This window comes from Danio aesculapii, chromosome 21 (genome assembly GCF_903798145.1).
Source record: "Danio aesculapii chromosome 21, fDanAes4.1, whole genome shotgun sequence".
Taxonomy (NCBI): Eukaryota; Metazoa; Chordata; class Actinopteri; order Cypriniformes; family Danionidae; genus Danio; species Danio aesculapii.
This window is the reverse complement of record NC_079455.1, coordinates 25,662,451-25,685,069: the sequence shown is the minus strand read 5'-3', so window position 1 is coordinate 25,685,069 and position 22,619 is coordinate 25,662,451. Positions and strand designations below refer to the sequence as shown.

General features: G+C 36.2%; 1 protein-coding gene across 1 annotated transcript in view; it reads right to left on the bottom strand.

Annotated features, from left to right (window-relative positions):
- Window positions 1–9,944: 9,944 nt before the first annotated feature.
- Window positions 9,945–22,619, bottom strand: part of nnt (nicotinamide nucleotide transhydrogenase) — a 59,893-nt gene continuing 47,218 nt past the window's right edge. The window contains exons 20-22 of the mRNA XM_056445745.1: window positions 16,445–16,563; window positions 16,239–16,354; window positions 9,945–11,459 (exon numbers count right to left, since the gene is read on the bottom strand). Of these exons, the coding sequence (XP_056301720.1) occupies window positions 11,319–11,459; window positions 16,239–16,354; window positions 16,445–16,563 (376 nt within the window). The 3' untranslated portion in view covers window positions 9,945–11,318. The remainder of the gene's footprint in view (window positions 11,460–16,238; window positions 16,355–16,444; window positions 16,564–22,619) is intronic.

Below are 22,619 nucleotides of genomic sequence, written 5' to 3'. Positions count from 1 at the left end.
TAATGAAACAAACAAAAAACATGGCGCTTGTGTTTCCTCACATCTTTGCCAAACTTCTAAAACAGCCTATGATGACTGAAACGCTCAATGGTATTTATAAATTTTCCCTATTAGTTTCCATCATAATGTACAGTACATGACGCTTGACATTGAAAACAGTTAAACCCTTCTGTTTTGGGTTTAAAAGCACATAGATGGTGGATTTGTTCTGTCAACACAGACATGCTTGGATTGTATCTCTGACAGTACATCTGCCATATCAATCACAGGGCTTCTCTTACACAACTGAAACTACAATGCCTAGGATGTCTATTATTTCTTCTGAAGTGTGACTTGTGTAGAAGATGGAGCCCTTTTTGTGATCTATGATAGCTAAATTTGTTATATTTTCGCAATTAAGAAAGATCTTCTAGGTCTCATATATATTTAGAAGATATGAATTGCAACTATCAATGGAGGAATAAAATAAAAATTAACATGAACTCAAACCAAACCATAAAAACACTAAACAGACCTGGGGTCTATTCCTCGTACCTCACTTAACGAATCTAAGATGATTTGACAGATATTGGATGTTTTAGTGGACATCACGGCGGTGCAGTGGGTAGCACGATCGCCTCACAGCAGGAAGGTCGCTGGTTCGAGCCCCAGCTGGGTCAGTTGACATTTTTGTGTGGAGTTTGCATGTTCTCCACATTTTCGCGTGGGGTTTCTCCGGGTGCTCCAGTTTCCCCCACAAGTCCAAAGACATGAGCTATAGGTGAATTGGGTAAGCTAAATTGTCCATAGTGTATGTGTGTGAATGAGTGTGTATGGGTATTTCCCAGTGATGGGTGGCAGCTGAAGGGCATCCGCTGCGTATGCTGGATAAGTTGGTGGTTCATGCCGCTGTGGCGACCCCAGATTAATAAAGGGACCAAGCCGAAAAGAAAATGAATGAATGAATGGATCTTTTAGTCTTGATAACTGATCTTTGGCTAATTTGGTTCTTCAAACAAGTTCAGGAATCAGATTAAAATGTCTGGATGAACTGATCTGAGATAGCTGCGTGTGCTGTGAAGAACTGATCTATCGATCCTCGAAATCATGATCAGCAATGCAACGATTTGCTGACCTCACAACAAATGTAATAACATCATCTGATAAATATTCAATTATCCATGTGAGCAAAATTACATCAAATAACTTTAACCATTTGTTGTGGACTGCAGGCTTTAAATTTTCATGTGTCAAGAGTAGCAATTTATTTCGTTTTACATTTAGAGCAGATTTTCTTTATTATAGTAGCCTAGGCCTATTCAAGTTTCTTAATTGGCGTGAGGAATAACGGGCTGTTTAAATTAATTTTGCATCAAAAAAGCATTTTGATATCGGTAAAGATGTCTGAAACTTTTGTAAAGCATCATCGTCATATTAGTTGTCAAAACATGTGAATGACTGCATAATCATGCATTGTTACTGCATTATTATTATTCGTTCTAAAAACAAAACAAACAGTCAAATATTGTACGTCTATCATCATACACAAATTGTACCAAAGCTGGTACCTTAAAATAGTATGTGCTTGTGTCTAAAAAGTCCATATTGATAAATGTTCTCTTTGAACCCCTTGTGGAGAACCACCCCAGGAGAGTCTTTGTACTTTTATTTTGAAGAACTAAATGATCCTGGATTGTGTCAAATCATCAATAACCAAATCCAGCTAATTGAGTAATCCATGTACGAAGAACGGACCGCTGCATGGAAGTCTTGCGCATGATGAAGCAGGGATATTAAACAAACACTTTTGAGTATTAAAGAAAAACAATCATACAGCAATCTGATATTATTCCAACAGCAAAAGTGTGAAGACACTCTCATTGAAACAAAGTCTATGATGAAGTGTTTGTTTCAAACTAGACATCAGCTAATCATCTCAAGGTGAGACGGTCCAATGTCTACTAGTTAATAACTTGTGGCAATTAAAAATCACCTTCGACAAAAAAAAAAAAAAAAAAAAAAAGATATATACCACTGGGTGCTCTGGTTTCCCCCACAGTCCAAAGACATGCGGTATAGGTGAACTGGGTAAGCTAAATTAGCCATTAATCATTAATACAATAATATCTATCAAACTTATGATAAGCATCTTGAACAAGCCAGAAATGATTAAAACCCAGCTAACCATCTTAGGGAGTAGGTTTAAGCAGGTATATCACATAACAAATCATTTTTGAGTGTATTAAATATATAAAAACATATAAATAAAAAATGCACGAAGAAAACATTACAGCTGAGATATACTGCAAGACTCTGAAGTAAACAGATACAGAGACAGCTCTGAAACAGCACTACCTGCTGGTGATGACTTGAAATAACCATCCAGCTGTTCTCACAAACTTCAGCTCGTAAATTCAGTGACATTACAGGCTACAGTTCAGGGGGGGGGGGACCTGCGTTTATGGTAGTGGCATAGACGTGTCTGAGGTTTGTGTGAAGGTCAGTCATGGATGCTTCTCTGCTTGAATATCACATTGTGACTCCAATATTAAAACAACTCAGACTTTACTGGAGTAAATATTTTGTCCCTGGCCAATACTGCACAAACACACTTTAAAGACCAGGAGATTCACAGCCTGGACGTTAGGCTTTGACGTTAGGCATTAGCCACTAGGCTATTACTCCTAATCCAAACTTTACAGACAACAAAACATTGCAGATGTGAACATCTGGCTATATGCAGCTATTTAGAGCACAAAAATTCAGATTCATTTATACACTGCTGTTCTTTTGTTTGTTTTTTTACAGTAAAAAAAAATTACAGTGATCAAGTTGCCTTTTAGATTGCTATAAAAATCCCATTTTCAAATCAATGCTGTACTTTTGATGCAATGCTTTCTAAAAACATTTTATACAGGTCTGAATTAATAGTGTGTTTTGTTGTGACTAAAATTATGATTAAAAACTGAAGAAATGAAAATTACGATTCATTTTTTGGTATTGTCGGAATAGATTATATTTTTACAAATGTTTAAACCTTTTTTTTTTATAAATATTTCAACTTTTACATTTTATTATTTAAAGGGGTGGTCCAGAGTGTATTTTTAAGGCTTGGATGTGTTTCTAAAAAGCAAAGCAATGCGTGCTCATGCTTCATTTGTTTAAAAAATAAATAAATAAATAAATGTTAAAAAAAATCACATCATTTTTTTCATATATTTTTGATCATATACAGCTACTCGACTAACATGAAAATGACTGTCGCATTTCCTAGTTCCTCTGAAAGGCCTGCCCTCAAAAAGGCTCTGATTGGTCAGCTAACATAACATGCTGTGATTTGCAGACTCCATGTCAACAGGAAAAGCATCACACCCCTACAAGCATGCGCTTTTGCGCTGTGTAAACACCGTCAGTCAAAGTAGCTGTTAGCCATATCAGTTTGAGCCTGAATCCAACGCAATCTCACAGCAATTCGTAACTTTTTGACTTAGTGGCTAATTTGTACAATCTAATTCGTACAATTTAGTACGATTTGCTCATCACCCAATCACTATTGGGGTTAGGGGTGGGGTTAGGTGCCACGCCTCCTTTTTAAAATTGTACAATTTTCGTACGACTGAACTCGTACGAATTAGCCACTAAACGTGAGATCAGGCTGCTGAATCAGACCGAAAATGACACATAGGACACAGCAGAACCTCATGCACTCTAAAATAAAATCTGGCAAGTGTCTTTAACATATATTCACAATAAGCAGAATACTTACACAGTAATATGAAACGTTCACATTTCTTTTGCGAGTTCATTATTTAACATGTAGAACACACATAGAGAGACACTGCAGCGCTGATGAAGATTGTGGCTGTTCATAGCGGTTTGACGGATAAATATGAGTTTGTAGCTAAATTGTTAACGGTTTCAAACAGCATTGCCCGTTGTTTACATCCTCGCTATAACATACCATTAACGCTAGACACCGTGCATGTAATAGATCAATTCTAACAAATAAAAACACTTACAGGTTGTGGCTCACAATCCAAAGCTTCTGCTATTATGGTTGGAGCTGATCCTTCCTTGAGGAGTTTTTAGCTGAATACACCACTGAACTGGGCGAGATTCTGGAAGCTCTCCTTTGTCAAATGCTAGTTATATACGTTTTATAATGCTCTGAAACATATTTAAAATTAAACTTAGCACTTTGTGTCGTGTCCTTTGAAAGCCCAAATACAGAAACACAACAAGCTCTGTGGAAATAGCAGCGTTTGGACGGCATTTTAGCTTTCTCTGCTATAACACTACAGCACCACTGGCGACGCCCCTTCACTGTGCATAGTGAATGAGTGTAACCTGAAGCATTTGTGATCTCACTAGCCTGGATGTATTTTTTTTGTAGTCCCCAAACTTTGCTCACTGTAGGCTTTGCTAAGGTAACTCCGTAAAAGCCAATGTCTCCTTTTGAATTGAACTTTGAGCGTATAACATTCAGACATGATGTTTATGTTTACACAGCTACATTACACATCAACTAAAGTTTAAAATATGATATCGTAGTGGACCACCCCTTTAATAGTGTGTTTTGTTGTGTCTAAAATTGCGACTAAAAACTGAAGTAATGAAAATTGTGATATATTTGTAAATGTAATGCCAAAAAATGTATTCAATCCACTTTTACATGTTTTATTATTTAATTAGTAATTTCTGGTATCTTTTCATAACAGCAGTATTTATGCATTCATATAGACTTGAAATGATGGATTAAAAATCAGCTTTATTGTAAAAACATTGTATCCCAAAGATTCAATGTTCCACTATTAGCTCTATATTACATTTAGACTCCAAGCAGCAAAAAAGTGGGAAAGACACCGTCCTTACAGCACCTTTGCATTTGTTATCTTTATACATCCACAGTATGGAACAAGTACAAAGCATTTACATCAATAAAACCGACTGCTATTAAAATGACGACCTGCTATCAGACGACAAACTGAAGAACATGAATAGTAACATGTAATATCCTCTCCACTTCTTGTATACAATCTCAGATTCACCCTATTGCTGATAACAGCGCTGCCAAATACTGTGTGCTGTTTACTAAAAGCTCCCTCTGTACAGCAGGCCAGAACTCCCCTGCAAAACCTCAAAAGCAGAAAAAAAAAAACCCTCTACGTCTTTGACATTAACCGCTCCATTTTACCCAAAGCTTCACGTTCAGGGAATTTAGACAATAAAAGCATCTTAAAAGGACACTTGAACTGTTTGTGTTTCTAAAATGTCAGGCCTAATAGCGAGGATGTGGTACGATGAGGGTTGTACATTGTCAACGTTTATCTTTATTTTAAGAGTGAAATGGCTCGGACGAATGCTTTTAAGAGCGTCTGCGCTGCACGTTTGGAGATACTGTTTGTGTGTTTTAAATCAGAGTAATGTTCGGCCGGATGGATGATGAAAGGGATTTGCATGTGCTGCATCTGGTGCTCTGTGTACTTAAACTGCTAAAAGAGTCAAACAGGTGGAACAGGTGGGCTTGAGTCCGAGTGTATAGGGAGATGATCAACTATTACGCATCCCTTTTATCTGAAGTCATAGTTTCCTTTGGGGATTAAGATGAGATGCCACTATACAAACAAGAAGATTCTGTGAAGACGTGAAGCTTTTTTGTGGTGCTTACTAAGGCAAGCATTCATTACTACTAATATTTTAGGATAAAAATTGTGGCTTTAAAAAAGGTGTTGCTAATCAAGGGTGTAACCACATGATGCGCTAAAAAATAATATGCATAAATATAAATTTACCAGACACTATATTAGTACACCTGTTCAAGTTCTGCTTAATGCAGATATCAAATCAGCCAATCTGAAGGCAGCAACTCATGTAAAGCCATGCAGATATGGTTAAGATGATCTGGTGCAAGTCAAACTGTCAATGACTGTTGGTGCCAAATGAGCTGGTCTGAGGATTTCAGAAACTTCAGATCGCATTAAATATCAAGAGAGCATCAGAAATGTGGGTGAAAACTCCTTGATGGGAATGGCCAGACTGGGTTGAGCAGATAGAAAGGCAACAATGACTCATTACAACTGAGGTCTGCAGAACAGCATCTTTGAGAACAAGACACACTTCTAACCTTAAAGCAGATAAGCTACAACAGCAGAAGCATACCGATGACACTCCAATCAGCTAAGAAAAGCAAACTACATAAAATTCATACAGAATTGCCAAAACTGGACCACAGAACATTGGATAAAGGTTACCTAATAAGTAATAACTTTTTTCTGCAACATTTAGATGGAAAGGGTAAAAACTGGTATAAACATGAAGGCTTGATTTGTATCAATCCTTTGTATCAGTTCAGGTTAATGCTGTTGGTGTAATAGTGCCATTGAACAGTGACATTTGACTTTTTTTTTTCTAAAATTAACATTTTTCTCTGGTTTCTGTGTAGATTGAGTAAATTTACTTTTATGACAAAGAATAGGTTATATTTATTGCCTTTAATATGAAATAATTGAACAAACATAGGAGGCTGAGGAAAAATGCTCATTTTAGAGAATTTCAGATGGCACTGAGTTTTCACGACTGAACTCTTCAATTCTTGGCACAGATTGGCTCCTATCATACACCCTGTGCAATGCAGTGCCAGGCACAATGTAAGTTGTTGTTTTTTTTTTGCAAGTTTCAGCCTGGGACAATCATAAAGTCCATGGTTTAGTTTATTTTTTTAATTTAGGAACATGCAGAGATGGCAAAAGTATACACATCCTTTACTCAAGTAGAAGTACAAATACTCATGTTTAAAATGACTCTGGTAAAAGTTGAAGTACTGATTACACTTTTACTCAAGTAAAGAAGTACGGTCTCAAAAATGTACTTAAGTAAAAAGTAGTGTTTTAGTTTCACTAGGTAGGTAAATAACCAGTTTCCCCATTGTATTACCATGCTGACGCAAACTCACAGCATTCATTGTGTAGTTTTGCGCCTGTTGGATCAAAAACAACAGCTGCCATTCATGTTCGTACACTCTAAAAATAATTCTGTAGGCCTTTATATCTTTATAAATTATGTCTTACATTTTACACTGAATTCTGCCCACAATATATTGATTTTCTTTAATGAATATAATGAAAAAAATTCATTGAAAACTGACTGAAACTACACTCAATATTTTCTTTTGCTAAAATAAATACTTATTGTATTTGACTGTAAACTATTATTTTTTGCTTTAGCAGTTCTCATACATAATAAAATTATTTTAGTGTGTTTTTTTCAGGGTATTGTGGATATTTTATTTAATGGATAAACATTCATTCTGCTATATTGCGTATTCTATGCTAAAAGCAACATACACAGGCATGACTACAACCTACAAAACTTGTGAATGATCTTTCATTCATGTGATAAATGCAGGATCTTTTGTATTATATTTTTATTTATAAATTGTCCATTATAGTTATTTTTGTAGTTGTAAAACATTTGTTAAAATAATAATTGAAGATTAATATGCCTATATGTAAAATCATATACTCAATAAAAAATCTATTAAAAAAACCTGTTAAACAGCATAAATTCTGTATTATGAAATATGAACTCATTGGAAATAAGGAAATAAATCTCAATGCATAAAGTTTTAGTACTAAATGTACAAATCTTTACCAAAAAGTTTTTTTTGTCATGGTATTAGATTGAAAAACCAGTATGATAGGAAGTAGATAAAAAGGCTTAAGCACTTGTATGGTATATTTTTGATATTAACTGGAATGAGTCTCGTTTACCTGTGATCTGATCGAGCAAAATGTCTTATCACCTTGTAAACGGGGCAACATCAGTCATGTTAAATTGACCGACTCCCTTTGTCTCATCTAAATAGTTATCCTAGCCTTTCTCATAGTAATCTTCATAAACTAGCCTAAGGTACGCGATGGCCTTGGTTGAAAAAGCCGCGCACAGCAGCACGTAGGCGCTCAATGATTGCATCAAAATGGCGCTTAAATAGCGCAATGACAAGAATGAAGATCGCACCACCAAACACATTCAAACGAAAGTAATGACCGTGGTTTAAAAAATGTAAGAAGCAGAAAGTACAGATATTTGTGTAAAAACGTAAGGAGTAAAAGTAAAAAGTTGTCAAAAAATAAATAGTTGAGTAATGTACTGATACTAGAAAAATCTACTTAAGTACAGTAACAAAGTATTTGTACTTCTTTACTTACCATCTGTGAGAGCATGTGATTTGTGCCTATGCTGGTCAAAAATGCACATTTACTTATTGCACACACAAAATTTAAGAAAAAGTAACAAAAAACTTATGTAAAACATTAATGTCACCACATGGGGACATAGGAATATGAAGATGTGCATAAAGATATCGGGCATGGTATTGCTCCATTTTTGACCACTCTCCTTTATTCTTGTTTATTTATCCGTTTGCCTTCAGAAATGGTTTTGAAACAAATCTTTGCACTTAAAATTACAAATTAAACACAGAGTGAATGTCTTAAGTGGTATGCAAATACCATTTTTTCCTAATCCATGGTCAAATGGATGAGGTCAACACCACAGGCTCGTCCCACATGCAGTCAGCTCACTTTAACAATGTGCACGCTTTAACCAAGTCACATCTCAATCTAATAGAGCTCTTTTGTTATGTGGTGCAACAGAAGAGTCGTATCGTTCATGTGCAGCTGATAAATCTGCAAACAGTTTTATGCTTTAGTTTCTGTATGGCCTGAAATTAAGAATGTTTCTTGTACCTCCTTGAAGTGAAGTCTTTAATGTGCAGTCCAACTATACGCCAAGGGTGCCCTAACTTGGTCCCGGAGGGCCGATGTCGTGCAGATTTTAGTTCCAGCTAATCAAGTTCTTTGAAGGTATACTAGACACTTCCAGGCAGGTGTGTTAAAGGAAGTTGAAGCTAAACTGTGCAGGACACCGGCCCTCCAGGACTGAGTTTGGGCACCTCTGAACTAAGCCATCAAGCATTCTAAAATGAATTTAACTGATTGGGAAACTTTTTTTAAATTCAGACATTAATTCAAATTATTTGGGTTTTAAAAATATACAGACCACTACATTTTACGAGACGCTTTCAATGCATACTAAACAGAAATAATTACAGCTGATTGAGAGTTTAAGAAAGCTGTAGGTCATCAATGGAAGTGAGCATCTAGAACCAAAAATCTAGATTGAGCAAAATAGTCCAGACGGGGGAAGAAACAAGCCACATCCTTTGGCATCGCTGAGAAAAACCACACAATTATTGTCACATTTGTGGTGAAGGAACACAGTGTGTCTAGCTAGCTCCAATCATTTTTCATCTGGTGTTTTTCAGCACTTGCAGGACTGGAGATAACTCCTAGGGTAATGAAACAGTCACGAAGACCAATTTAAACCGCTTTCAGCACGGTTGCAGAGAACAAGCAGCAACATCAGGCACTTTCATTAGCATGACCACAAACATCTACAAGACCCTGTGGGACATTGGAAAGCCTGGAATTAAGAGAGAGATAAAGCATATAAAACTGATAGACGGGCCAGACATGAAGAACCAAAATACAATAAATCAACTAGTAATGGCTGGAATGTGTTTTGCTCCCTTTGTAAAAAAAGTTCCATATTTTGACTCAAGATAAACACACGAAAGCCTGCTTAAAGCCTCTTTGAAATACTTTGCCAACAATCCCTCACCTCTTAAGGAAGATTCGGAGAAGGTGCGTGAAGATACCATCATGTCTGAGTTCCACTTGTTGCGAAGGTGAAAGGACCCACATGGGCTCAAGATCAGACAAAATCTCCACCCTTAACTCGAAAAACCTCAAAACTGACAATGGGTAATCACTGTCACTTGTGCTCAGATATTCGCTCATCAGAAGATCCAAGTGGCTTCTTCAACAGCCCAATTTAGGTATTGTGGTGCCCGCAACACTGAAGGCATGCAATATTGTGAAATAAATGAATGTTCGTGCCATCGGTTCTCTTATCAGGATGTTTATTAAGAGGGATGTTCTGTGGTACAGTGGAGAGAAAAAAAACATTTCACAGTATGACATTAATTCCTCACCATGGCACAATGAAACATCTGGAGACTTGCCTTCTTCCCTCCCATGTATTGCAAAGCAGAGTTATCAAAGACTCATTTCTATGTGAACCTGTGTACACGACATATCCTGAAGAGAGCGGGAGGGAATGCACACGCCGTATTAACCCAAACAGTGTTTGATAAATACTTCTTGTTCCTTCCGACAATTGATTCCCTTCTTTTTACATAAAACGTTCCTGGTGGTATTCAGCAGAATAATTGCAGCTTATTTGCGATGTAACTTCCTACATCCAGTCTACACTGAGGAACAAACTACGCACCCAAATGTAGGCCAGCTTAGAGACGCATATTAACAGAGGAGTGTGAGATCAGAGAGGTGAGGGATTGTTTTGGTCGAGTTGAATCTATGGAGAGGTAGGGTCGTTGTAATGGTCTGTCTTGGTTCCTGTATCTCGTAAGATCTATTCCTTTAGGTCCCGATGGGTAAAGTACAGTACATCTGTTTTAAACCCTGTCAAACACTGTAGAGGATTACTGCTGGGAACTAATTTGGAAGCACAACAGGGCAGATATACAGTAACTACTCATGCTAACCTCACCGCTACAGTGACATTCACTTGAATTACGAGTGGTTGGGAAATACAAATCTTGTCTTATGAAGGAGCCACAGGTGTTAGGGATTCGGTGTTTAAATCTTCAGCGATACTAACTAGGACTGTACTTCATTTCAGCAGCGATCCTTCGACGCTTTGAGCGCTTAAGAGAAAATTTGCATTGTTTGGAAAAGGTCCTCTGTAGCTGCATGGGTAATTCCTCACTTGAAACAGCACACTATACCATCAGCCGGTCACTTAATGCACATGGTAAGTTTGCAGGAAATTAACAATAAGCAAGTAAAAGGGAAAAAGCATACAGTTTGAAGTTGAGAAAATTAATAATATTTGATAATGCTAAAAACATAAAAGCTGTATTTATAATACAAAAATTGGGTTAGCTTCATTTAATAATGCTAATCAATGTCATGCTTTGATGCAATGTGATGATGCTGTAATGCTTTTTTCCTTTTAACTCGATTGAAATGGGACCTAAAAAGTGTTTAAAGAAGAACAAAAATAAAAATCTTGGAAACACTGAATAAACTTCCTATTTCTATGGCTAAGTAAATCAAAACGGCCATAGTGTGTGTCGTTAAGAGCTTAATTCTATTTGTGCTAATTTATTATCTAAGGGTTTATTGGGTTTGTTCGATCTCCTCATCTCTGTGACTCATCTGGTGCAAAGCAAGGTCAGATCTTGTCTTTCCTCTCTAGGCCTCGCGGACCTTGGCAGACAGAGCATCACAAGTCTTCTTGGCATCACCCAAAAGCATAGATGTGTTTGGTTTGTAGAAGATAGGGTTGTCCACAGCGGCATATCCAACTCCCAAAGATCTTTTCATCACAACGACCTGAAGGGATGAATAAAGAGGTTAATGCATTTGGTCTTTTGAAACAAAATAATGGTACAGTTTACCCAAAAATGAAAATGTAACCCTCACAAATCAAAGATGCAGGTGACAACTTTTCAGTAGAACATAAAATGTGATGTGCAGTAACAGTTAAGTTGCAATTTATGAGTCAAAAAAACCACATGTACGCAAAATGATAAAAAATAAATAAAAATACACCACCTGGCAAAAGTCTTGTAGTTGATCATTTAGTATCACAAGTGGCTTATATGAAAGCCAAAGTCCTCTAGATTACACTTATTTTACCAAAATAAAATATGATCATGCCTTGATTTTTAATGATTTAATTAGGACAGTAAGGCTTGTCTTGTCAGTTAACAGAAATAATGTACAGTATAGAATATAAAGTCATGGTGCAGTGAAAAAAGAATTAATATTGTGAGCTTGGACAAGTGCATCCATACATCTCTGCAATGACTCAAGTAACTTATTAATAAAGTCATCTAGAATGGGAACGCGTTCTTGCAGGACTCCCAGAGTTCATTAAGATTTTTTGCATGTATCTTCAATGCCTCCTCCATCTTACCCACATGGTCAATAATGTTTATGTCTGGTGATTGGGCTGGCCAATCCTGGAGCACCTTGACCTTCTTTGCTTTCAGAAACTTTAATGTGGGGGCTGAAGTACGAGAATGAGTGCTATCCTGCTGAAGAATTAGCCTTCCCCTGTGGTTTGTAGTGTAATGGGCAGCACAAATGTCTTGATACCTCAGGCTGTTGAATGTAACCCCAAACCATGATTTTTCCTTCACCAAACTTGACTGATTTCTTTAAAAATCTTGGATCCATGTGGGTACCAATAGGGCTCCTGCAGTATTTGTAATGGTTGGGATGCAGTTTAACAAATTTACCTTCTGCCACTTTTCCAAATGATCAACTAGAAGTCAAGTTATTATTTTTTGCTCTTACAACTGGGATCAACAACAAGACTTTTATCAGCTAGCGTATATGTTTTAAAATCCAACAGCTATTGAGTTGCATGTTTTGAGAGTCAAAAATCCACGTGCAGGCAAAATGATTTTAATACAGATGGCTCTTGATACTTTGAGGTCTTAAGTGAATTGATCTGCTTGTGTGACTACATTATTTGAAACACTTGCTCAAGGCTGTTAGCAGATGCTGTGGATTTATGTTAATGTAAATTATCTAGCATAGCCCAATCATTGTGCTCCACAAGACCTCAATGTATCGTTAGGGGTCACATGTATTAACTTTATTATGCCAGCATGTGTTTTATTTTTCTTTGACTCAAAGTGCTTGGAGCCATTACACATGGATTTGAGAAATCCCCAAGGACTATGGTTTCAGCTAAAATTGTTCCTTAATGTTCTACTGAAGATGAAAACGTCTTAGATGGCCTAAGGGTGAATAAATTAACAGTGCTTATACATTTAATAAAATAAAGAAATCCTGTGAATGTGTACATTGAAATGTTCAGTGGCTTTTTCTTCATTATTTTTGGCGCTTCAACATTACTTCTGCAAATGCATGCACCTGCATGGGAAGTGGTGGAGAATGGCTTTAGGATTTGTACAAGAGGGTGCAAAAAGAGTCCAAGCTTCCAGTGTGTAATGGTTATTTAAGTATCTGCCATTTGCAAAATTAAGAGTCATTAGTGTCTCAAACACCAGTTTTTAGGCAGAGAAGTTTCTGGGAAAATCGTCGAGAGTAGCGCTTTGATTGGGAGCATCTGTTTGGGAAAGGAGGAACACTTGGTAATTGAATAAGTAAAACCAGAGAGGAGAGCCCTTGCCGCTGGTCTAACTTTAGTGTTATTCAATACACTGAAAGATATTTGGAACAATATGACCCTCATCATACGACTTCGAAAATCAGCAGACGGATCCTTTTCATATCATCATCTGTCGCTCAAAAAGCCCTGCAGATGTTTAGCACCAGTCAGGTGACCAGGACAGCGCCTCTCAGAGTCACATGACCACTTTACCCAGGCCCCGCATCCCCCAGGACAGGACAACATCCTTTTGTTCAATTATTCATGGGGCAGCTGGTTTCATTTGGGAATGAGGTTACACATGAAGGTCTCTAACAAGGCTGGGAGCAATCAGGACGGGTGGATGTAGCGCAAGATTGACGATAACAAAACCAACGGAGACAATCGACAGGAAAACTTCGCATTTTGCCATGCTATCATGTCATCAAGAGTGTACAAAGTTGTTTGGGTTCTTTCGTTGAGGCTTGTTTTACACATTCTAATAGGGAAGGCTTTGGTTTAAGCTCTAGGTTTTGTAAATCCCATCTGGAATTATGGAACAGGTTAAGAAGCTACGTGCAATTACTCGTGGGAGACGGACAATGTATTCGCAAACGTCAAGCCCCAGTACTAGTAGTGATTTCCCAAGAGAAGGTCTGGCCGCAATGGGCCTGTCATGTGGTGAGGCAGACCAGCTCCACATTTTAGGGAAAGTATGGGTTGGATGCACTGAAATGTCATCATTCCAGAAGAAGCGAGTCAGAGCTAATGAAAGCAGCGTGAGGTTGGCTTGCTAGAGATACACCTGGACTGATTGTGGTTACAGTGGGAAGCAGCTGCGGGGATGGGATGGAGATTTTCATATCGCTCTGGGTGGGAGAATGAGGGATGGTCTGCATTATAAGGCCTGAAGATAATCCTTGCTGTCCTGGCTTTTATTCCACTCAGGCAGTAAAAGTCTGATTCATATGGAGTATAAGAATATGTCATGTTCACCATGGTTCAAAATTATGGGGTTGGTAAGTATTTTATGTTCACCAAAACTGCACATATATGTTAAATGTTTGTTTACAAATTAAAATCCTTAATTTTCTGGAAGAATATATATATTCCACCAAGGCAACCCGGGGTATTGAAATATAATTGGCTAAAGTTGCAGTGGGTGGGTTAAAAGAACCAAAACAAAGACAGCGTTCTGGCACAGAAAACACATTTTCAGCATCAGCATTGTTTTTCAGTTAAACAAGAATGTTCACTTGGCATGTTTCTTAAATATCTGCATGCATATTATGGTATTTTTATGCTATAGAAGAGTCAAAAACTTACAGCACCTTTAATTTATTTGCTTACTGAGTATTTTGGTCAATTTATTTTAGACTATTTAAAACCCAAAATTTATATATATATATATATATATATATATATATATATATTTATTTATATATATATATATATATATATATATATATTTATATATATATATATATATATATATATATATATTTTTTTTTTTTTTTTTTTTTTTTTAATGAACTGAATTACTGGCACTAATGGAACTTTTTTTATTTTTTATATTATTTTCTGATATTATATATTTTAAAATAATTTACTCAGGTAATGGCAGAGGTTACTGGTGGTCATTAGTTTTCTACGCTATGTACAGTAACTCTTAGTGTTTGCATGATTTGCCACTTATTGTCAACTATTTGGTGCCCAAGAAACATTGTTTAGAACATTTTATTTTTTTCAGAAAATTGATTTGAATGGAAAGTTTAATGTACATTAATTGTATTTTTTAGATTCTAATTAAAGGTGCAGTATGTAAGTTTGACACCCAGTGGTTGAACTAGGTATTTCACCCCTGGATCAAAACAAACAAGCGCAGGTTGCCAGACTGAAGACAGGAGCGAGTAATTTAAACACTGTTCAATATAAAAGCAACGGCACCCGATAGAAGGAATATTGTCCATATTAAATTGAGTTTTTGTCCTAACCAACACCTCGAATTGATCTATTAGAAATGGCTTTTATTTCTCATAGGTAAACAACAAAAACTACAACAATGATCACCTCAGGTAAACCTCATGTGCTTTATACAGTGTTAAATCTAACAATGTGAGATTGAATGCCATTTTACACGACATTTATTGCCATATACTGAAAGCAGCAGCAGATAGTTCACCTCAGATCTTGAAAATAAAATTAACCGTTTGAAACTGAATTTAAGAACTAAACGCATATCAGTGATTCAGCATCTACATTTAATAATGTTAAAGATGGTTAATATGCATTAGTGTATAAACCGTACCATTTCATGAATGAGTGCATATTTTGTGCTTCTGAATGGCTGTATTTAAATTAATATTTTAATTAGTTTCGTCTGGTGCAAACAGCCAAATTGCTCAACACTGTGCATCTTGCCACGAAGCGTGTTGTTAGGAGTCAGGACACACAGTTACAGTGTAACCTGCTCACCTAATGTTTACGATGGTAATATTTATATAATTTGCTATTTAATAACCTCATGTAGAAATGAATCTGCGTCTCATTTCAGAGTCTGCTACTGCCCACCGGAGGTCACATTTCAGACTTTGAGAGCCTTCCTGACTGAATGACTGAATGAATGAAATACGTGGTTTTCCACCAAGGCAACCCGGGGTATTGAAATATAATTGGCTAAAGTCGCAGTGGGTGGGTTAAAAGAACCAAAACAAAGACAGCGTTCTGGCACAGAAAACACATTTTCAGTATCAGCATTGTTTTTCAGATAAACAAGAATGTTCATTTGGCATGTTTCTTAAATATCTGCAAGCATATTATAGTATTTTTATGCTATAGAAGAGTCAAAAACTTACATAAAGCACCTTTAATTTATTTGCTTACTGAGTGTTTTGGTCAATTTAATTTGGACTATTTAAAACCCAAAATTTTGAACAGTAGTGCATAAAATATTATTTTATAAGACTTCGGCTTAAAAAAAGCCATCAATTAACAACTAAAAAGCTCACCTGCTTGGACTTCCAGACCTCCAAAACAGGCATGCCAGCAATGATGGAGTTAGGGTCTTCTTGGGCTGCAGAGTTCACTGTATCATTAGCTCCAATTACCAAAACCAGGTCAGTTTCTGAAAAAAGTTAAAAAAGCAAGATCATGAATTTTTTAGCCCACAAACAAAGGCCAAAAACACTAAACGAAAACAAAAAGTACACCATACCAGGGAAGTCTTCATTGATCTCCTCCATCTCCAGCACAACATCATATGGCACACCAGCTTCAGCCAGCAGTACATTCAGCTGGCCCGGCATTCGACCAGCCACAGGGTGGATTCCAAACCTAAAAACACAGACACAAACAATACAGACCACATGATCGTTTTACATCGCCTGATACACATGGCATCCAAACAGAACGCTTTCCAGCAGCGCTGAGTGACTTTCCATACAGTGCGTGCAGCCTTTCTTTTGAACACAGTTAAGTGAAGCGCTTTGGGGTCGGGGTCAGGTTGTTTGCAAAAGGTTAAGAGAGAAGGAAATAAGCAGTGGCTGAAGCTATCTTTTTAATGCCAAAAGCAGTAAAGTGCATGAGCTCTGGGGAAATGGCTTGAGGAAGACGAGTGGACCCTCAGGGCAGGTGGGCCGCTTTACGACTTCACTGTAAAACACAGAAGATCACAGCCAACAGGCTTAAGAAAGACACAGGAAGTGATATGTACTTTAAACCAGTGTAAAAGCGTGTTCCACTTTTCTAGTGTTTCAAGTTGTTTACACTATTTTGAAGTTAAAAGATATGCAACTGTGTGCATTTTTCAAAAAGTGACTAATATTTAAAATATTTTTGTATGTAAACCTAATTTTTTTTTAATAGAGATTAATCAATCCAGCATATTATTTATTAAAGATAAAAATCACAAATCCAAAAAATATGCAAGACTCCTTAAATTCATTAAAACAGACATGGGTTTCATTTAAGTATTCAAGTAAAATTTTTGTTTAAACATGTACATTGTCCCTTTAAATCATTTCAAAGGTTCAAAACATTATGACTTCTTTATAAATAATTGGCCACAAAGATTCCCTTAATGGTAATTTAGACTTGTTTTTGGGTCTTGTTCAAAATTAAAGAACTTGTGGCAGCTAATATTTAATTTTCTCTTTAACACATTAAATTGCCTTTGCTACACTTTTAGTTAAAAGGTTAACATTGCTCGAATTTAAGGAAAAATTTCCTGCAACCTGCAAAAAAAATGTCTCATGGAACTTTGACACCACGTGACCTTAGAAAAAAATGCAATATACTGTATGAGGTTGCACTGATATGTTTTTTTTTTTCACTTGGTAACTTGTTTTAGAGCACATAAAGAAGAGGGACCCTTCAGTTATTTTAGAAACTTTATTATTATTATTATTTGTATTTTATTTTAATATCATCAGTATTTTTTATAGAACCTAAATGTATATGTGTGTGACAGGTTTTGTTGTTTGTTGTCTAAAAATAAAAGGTCAAAAGGTATTTGTACTGCATGTTTTATATCTAACATGTTCAATAAAAACACTTTTTGAGAAGAAAAAAAAAGAAGAACTTAAGGTTGGAAACAAAATCTCAGAAAAGATTGCTTGTGCACCTTTAACCAATTTATGTGGGGTCACTAAAACCAGCTCACTTCACTTCTGATTTGGACTAGTTGTTTACGTTGTAATTAGTCTATTTGCAGATCATTCGTGTCCACTATTTGCAACACATTTATGCCCTATTCAAGCGTATATATGTTTTACACTTGTATTGGCAAATATATATATATATATATATATATATATATATATATATATATATATATATATATATATATATATATATATATATATATAAGTATGTATGTATGTATGTATGTATGTGTGTGTTTATGTAAATTTCTTCCAACTTCTTGAAAAAGAAAAAAAAAAATCCCAACTTTTTCTTAAAAAAAAAATATAATAAAAAAAATAATAATAATAATAATAATAATAATAATAATAATAATAATAATAATAATAATATATATATATATATATATATATATATATATATATATATATATATATATATATATATATATATATATATATATATATATATATATATATATATATATATATATATATATATATATATATATATATATATATATATATATATATATATATATATATATATATATATATATATATATATATATATATAAAATCTCCCAACCTTCCCTTAAAAAATAATAACAAAAATCTTCTAACTTTTCCTTTTAAAAAAAAATTAAATAATTTTTTTTCAACTTTTCCTCAAAAAAAAAAAAAAAAAAAAAAAAAAAGAAAAAAAAAGTGTACTTTCAATGTTGTCCATTTCTAAGTGTCGTGTCCACCAAAAAAACTTGACATCTGTTTAACAGTTTTCTTCAACTAAACGTGTCAAATAGGAAATGAGGAAAAACATGTCCAATAATCAACTAAAGCAAAATATACTTTAACAGACAGGCCTAAAATTTTCAAGACATGGGCTTTGTCAATCAGCTCAGTCTCTGGCTTACATAACCTCCAGCTGCACAAAAACAGTTGTGTGCACAAAACAGCCTGGGCGGACTGAGTCCAAGCTTCAAATCTCCCCATCCAAACCAGCCCGATCGTTCTGCTCTTCCCATTACAATCGCACAGCTTTTCACCAACATGCTCCGAAAACAACCGCAAAATCTTACGACCCAAAAGAGACTCAAAACTGCGGCGTTTACTGCTCAAAACCTGGCAACTCTTGCAATGAACCAAATCTTTCCAACTCTACCCTGCAGCGAAAAACAAAAGTAATGATGGAGAGACAGAGAGAACAGGAACGATTAAGAGACAGTTTACACAGTGTCAGCTCTACCCACAATCCTCTGGACAGGGCGACACCCGAGCCAATTATCCTGAAGAGAGCGAGGGAGGGGTGGGTGGGGGTGAGATCGGCGGGTGCGCTACCTAATCTGTCCACTCTTTGGCCACCCATCTCCCCTTCTAATCAACTGCAAATGCTCTAATTGGCAGCAGCTGTTGGGCTCTCAGATCAAACGAATGGAGGAAAATTACACAAGCTTCCGGTCTGCATCTCTCCTCCACAATCACACAGTGCCCGCAGCTCTTGAAAGAGAGAGAGAGAAAACAGAAAAGCAGCTTATGCCACAGATCTGACAAGGTGGCAACTGAATGAAATAAGTTGACAATTTCAATTTGACTGTTTAAGTGCCCCATAAGCTGCATTGAGGGAAATTGTATTGAGGCTCATAAGGGAGTATCAGGAAATGATATGATGCAGGACAATGATTTCCAGTACTGAACAAAGCATGCATGGCTGACCACCTCGTGAACAAGTTGTTGACCAGTGTTTCATGTCTTAAGGTGAACTCTGACCTATGGATTCGCATCACTTGAATGCGTGAAACCAATAGAAGATCAAAGTGTGACCTCGAAGATATTTTAAATGGAGCAATCTTGAATATCTCTGTACATGCAACTATCTGCGCTGGTATGTGGCGAGACTTTTTCTGGACGAATCTTACTAGATATATTATAACCCCCAAGTTACAATGTGTTCCGACTTGTGTGAAGGAAATATGGGGGAACATTTACAAAAGTTTTATGTACTTTGGAGCTGGCTAGACATTCAGCCATACTGGCAGGATGTTATACGAGGCTGTGACATGAAAAGTGGCTACAATTTGAGCCTCCAACAAAGTCTGAATGTTTGGATATTGTTATCAAGGTTCAAAATGTTTTCCTAAAATTATGAAGACAAATACTTGCAATACTGGGAAAAATGGACCGTGTTTGACTTTACATTTAAAGTCAAGCACACTGTGACCTTTAACTGACCTTTAATGTATATGCATCTGTCAGCATGACTTGTAAGGATTTGTAGGTGACCAGTCAAATGTCTTTTAAGCTCTGATCTTATTGTAATTTTCTTTTCTCTTTCATCGTCTTTCTCACACTCATTTTGTCTCTCTACTTTTCTTCTTTAAAAAAATATTAAAATGAAGAAACAACACATACACATAGTGTTCATACACACACGATGTATATGATAGGGCTGAATAATTTATCGTTTAAGCATCGATATCGCCATGTGTATCCACAAAGGTGACATCGCAGGATCTGATCATTTATTAAAGATTAAAGGATACAGATATTATTGAATATTATTTTATATTATTGTATGACATCGCAGGATCTGATCATTTATTTATATTATTGTATGACATCGCAGGATCTGATCATTTATTAAAGATTAAAGGATACAGATATTATTGAATATTATTTTATATTATTGTATAAAATAATTTATACAACGATAACCTTGTTATTTTGTGATTGTCTTCATTTTTGTCTACATTTTTTCTTGTGCTGGTTGAAAGTCTCTTCACATTCCAATTGTAATGATTAAAGTGAATGATCTAAATGTATTTATGTGTATTTTTATATTCTGGCTAAGGCATAAAACAAAAAAAATTTTCATCCAATTAAATGATGTCGTGCCGACATCTCTCATAATTCCGGTAAGTAGCTCAAACTGTCTGTCAGCAAATGCAGATTTGAATCAATGCGCAGCCGTTTACGCGCAGATCCACAGTTTGTGCACGGACACACTGCATGTTCATATGAAAGAGAGAGAGAGAGAGAGAGAGAGAGAGAGAGAGAGAGAGAGAGAGAGAGAGAGAGGAGAGAGAGAGAGAGAGAGAGAGAGAGAGAGAGAGAGAGAGAGAGAGAGAGAGAGAGAGAGAGAGAGAGAGAGAGAGAGAGAGAGAGAGAGAGAGAGAGAGAGAGAGAGAGAGAGAGAGAGAGAGAGAGAGAGAGAGAGAGAGAGCGCACGAGGGGTAAAAACATGCTGAACCAAAATTTTGCAAAACCTTTGCATGTTGGAGGAAGGATGACACCATGACTGAAGGATTTCTTTTAGAGAGGTAGCTAATGTAGATGTTGTTACAAATGGGTTATATGCACAGAAGTGTTGCTCAGCCACTGAAATCTCCTGGTGAAAGATTGATGTGACTATTTTCAGTTTCATAAGGCACGTTTTACAGTATCGATGATGTAGAATTTTATTTAGTTTAACAACAAAACAAGTAAATATCGCTATTCCGCCTAGCCTGCTTTACTGAGGTGGAGCTGGTTTTATATTCACATTGGTTCATTTTTGAACCATGACAACTTGTGAAGCGTTCCCTATATTGTTTATCGCTACTCTGAATATTCGGTCTGAAATGGCATGCAAGTATAGCTTAGTAATGAGTGTAATTCCTGCACGCCGCTGGCCAAGCACTAGTCGCCTTTAACACATGAGAGAGGGTTCTGCAGTCATCTTTAAAGTGTGCGTGCTCATGTTTCAGGAGGCGTGGCTCTGGATGGCAGGGGAGGGACTGTGGTTCAGAGATTTATGCTAACAGGTTAGCATTGTGGAAGATCACCTACTGCATTTTTAATTTCATATGCTAAAACTCTAGTTTGACTCTACCGTGGCTTTAAGTGTATGAGACGGGTTGCAAAAAATTGTTTGTGCCTTCATGAAAAATGCTGAGGGCACCTTTAAGCAACAGATGATACCATAATTGGCTCATTGGTTTGCCCAGAGTGTGGTGAAACCAGCCTAGTGCTGACAACCACTATCTAGTGGGAAAAACACAACAAAAGAACTGACACCATCCAGTGAGAGAGACAAACAAGACAGAGGGAAGAAAAATGGGTAAAATGGCTACAGTGGTCAGTCATAACTGCTTGAAGAGTACATTTAAATCAGATGGCCATTTTTGAGCACGTCGCTCTTTAGACTTCAAAAAGAGGACAGGAAAATGTGAGGGGTGGGGGTGTCAGATTTCTAAAAATGATTTTGTGATGTCTGTAGGATACAGTTTATTTTGTGCACTACTACATTGTAAATAAATGTATATACTCAAACTTAACATTTTAAATATTAAAATAATAAATTATTTAAATTTCACACATGATTACATTGTAAGTAATGTAAATTACAGTTTAGATTCTCTGCCCAAACCCAGAATTAATATAACGATAAGAATTAACGATATTTCCTGCCACTATCTTTGGGCAGCAACGATTCTATCTAGTTACCTATCCATCTTTATATATAAATACACTTTTTATTTTTACTTTTCATCTGCAGCAAGGCCTGCGGCAGCTTCCTGCACGTGCGGTGTGAAACAGGCATTACATGAATTGACTGATTCAGAGGTTGCATACTAGTGAATGTGACCGTTTCTATATTCATTTCAATGTGGTTTCAAGCAAAAAATAAAGCAAAAGCACAATTCTCTTGAACAGCTCTTGCAATTAGAATATCACATTTAAGATCGGCTCTTTGATGCTATTTTCACTTTT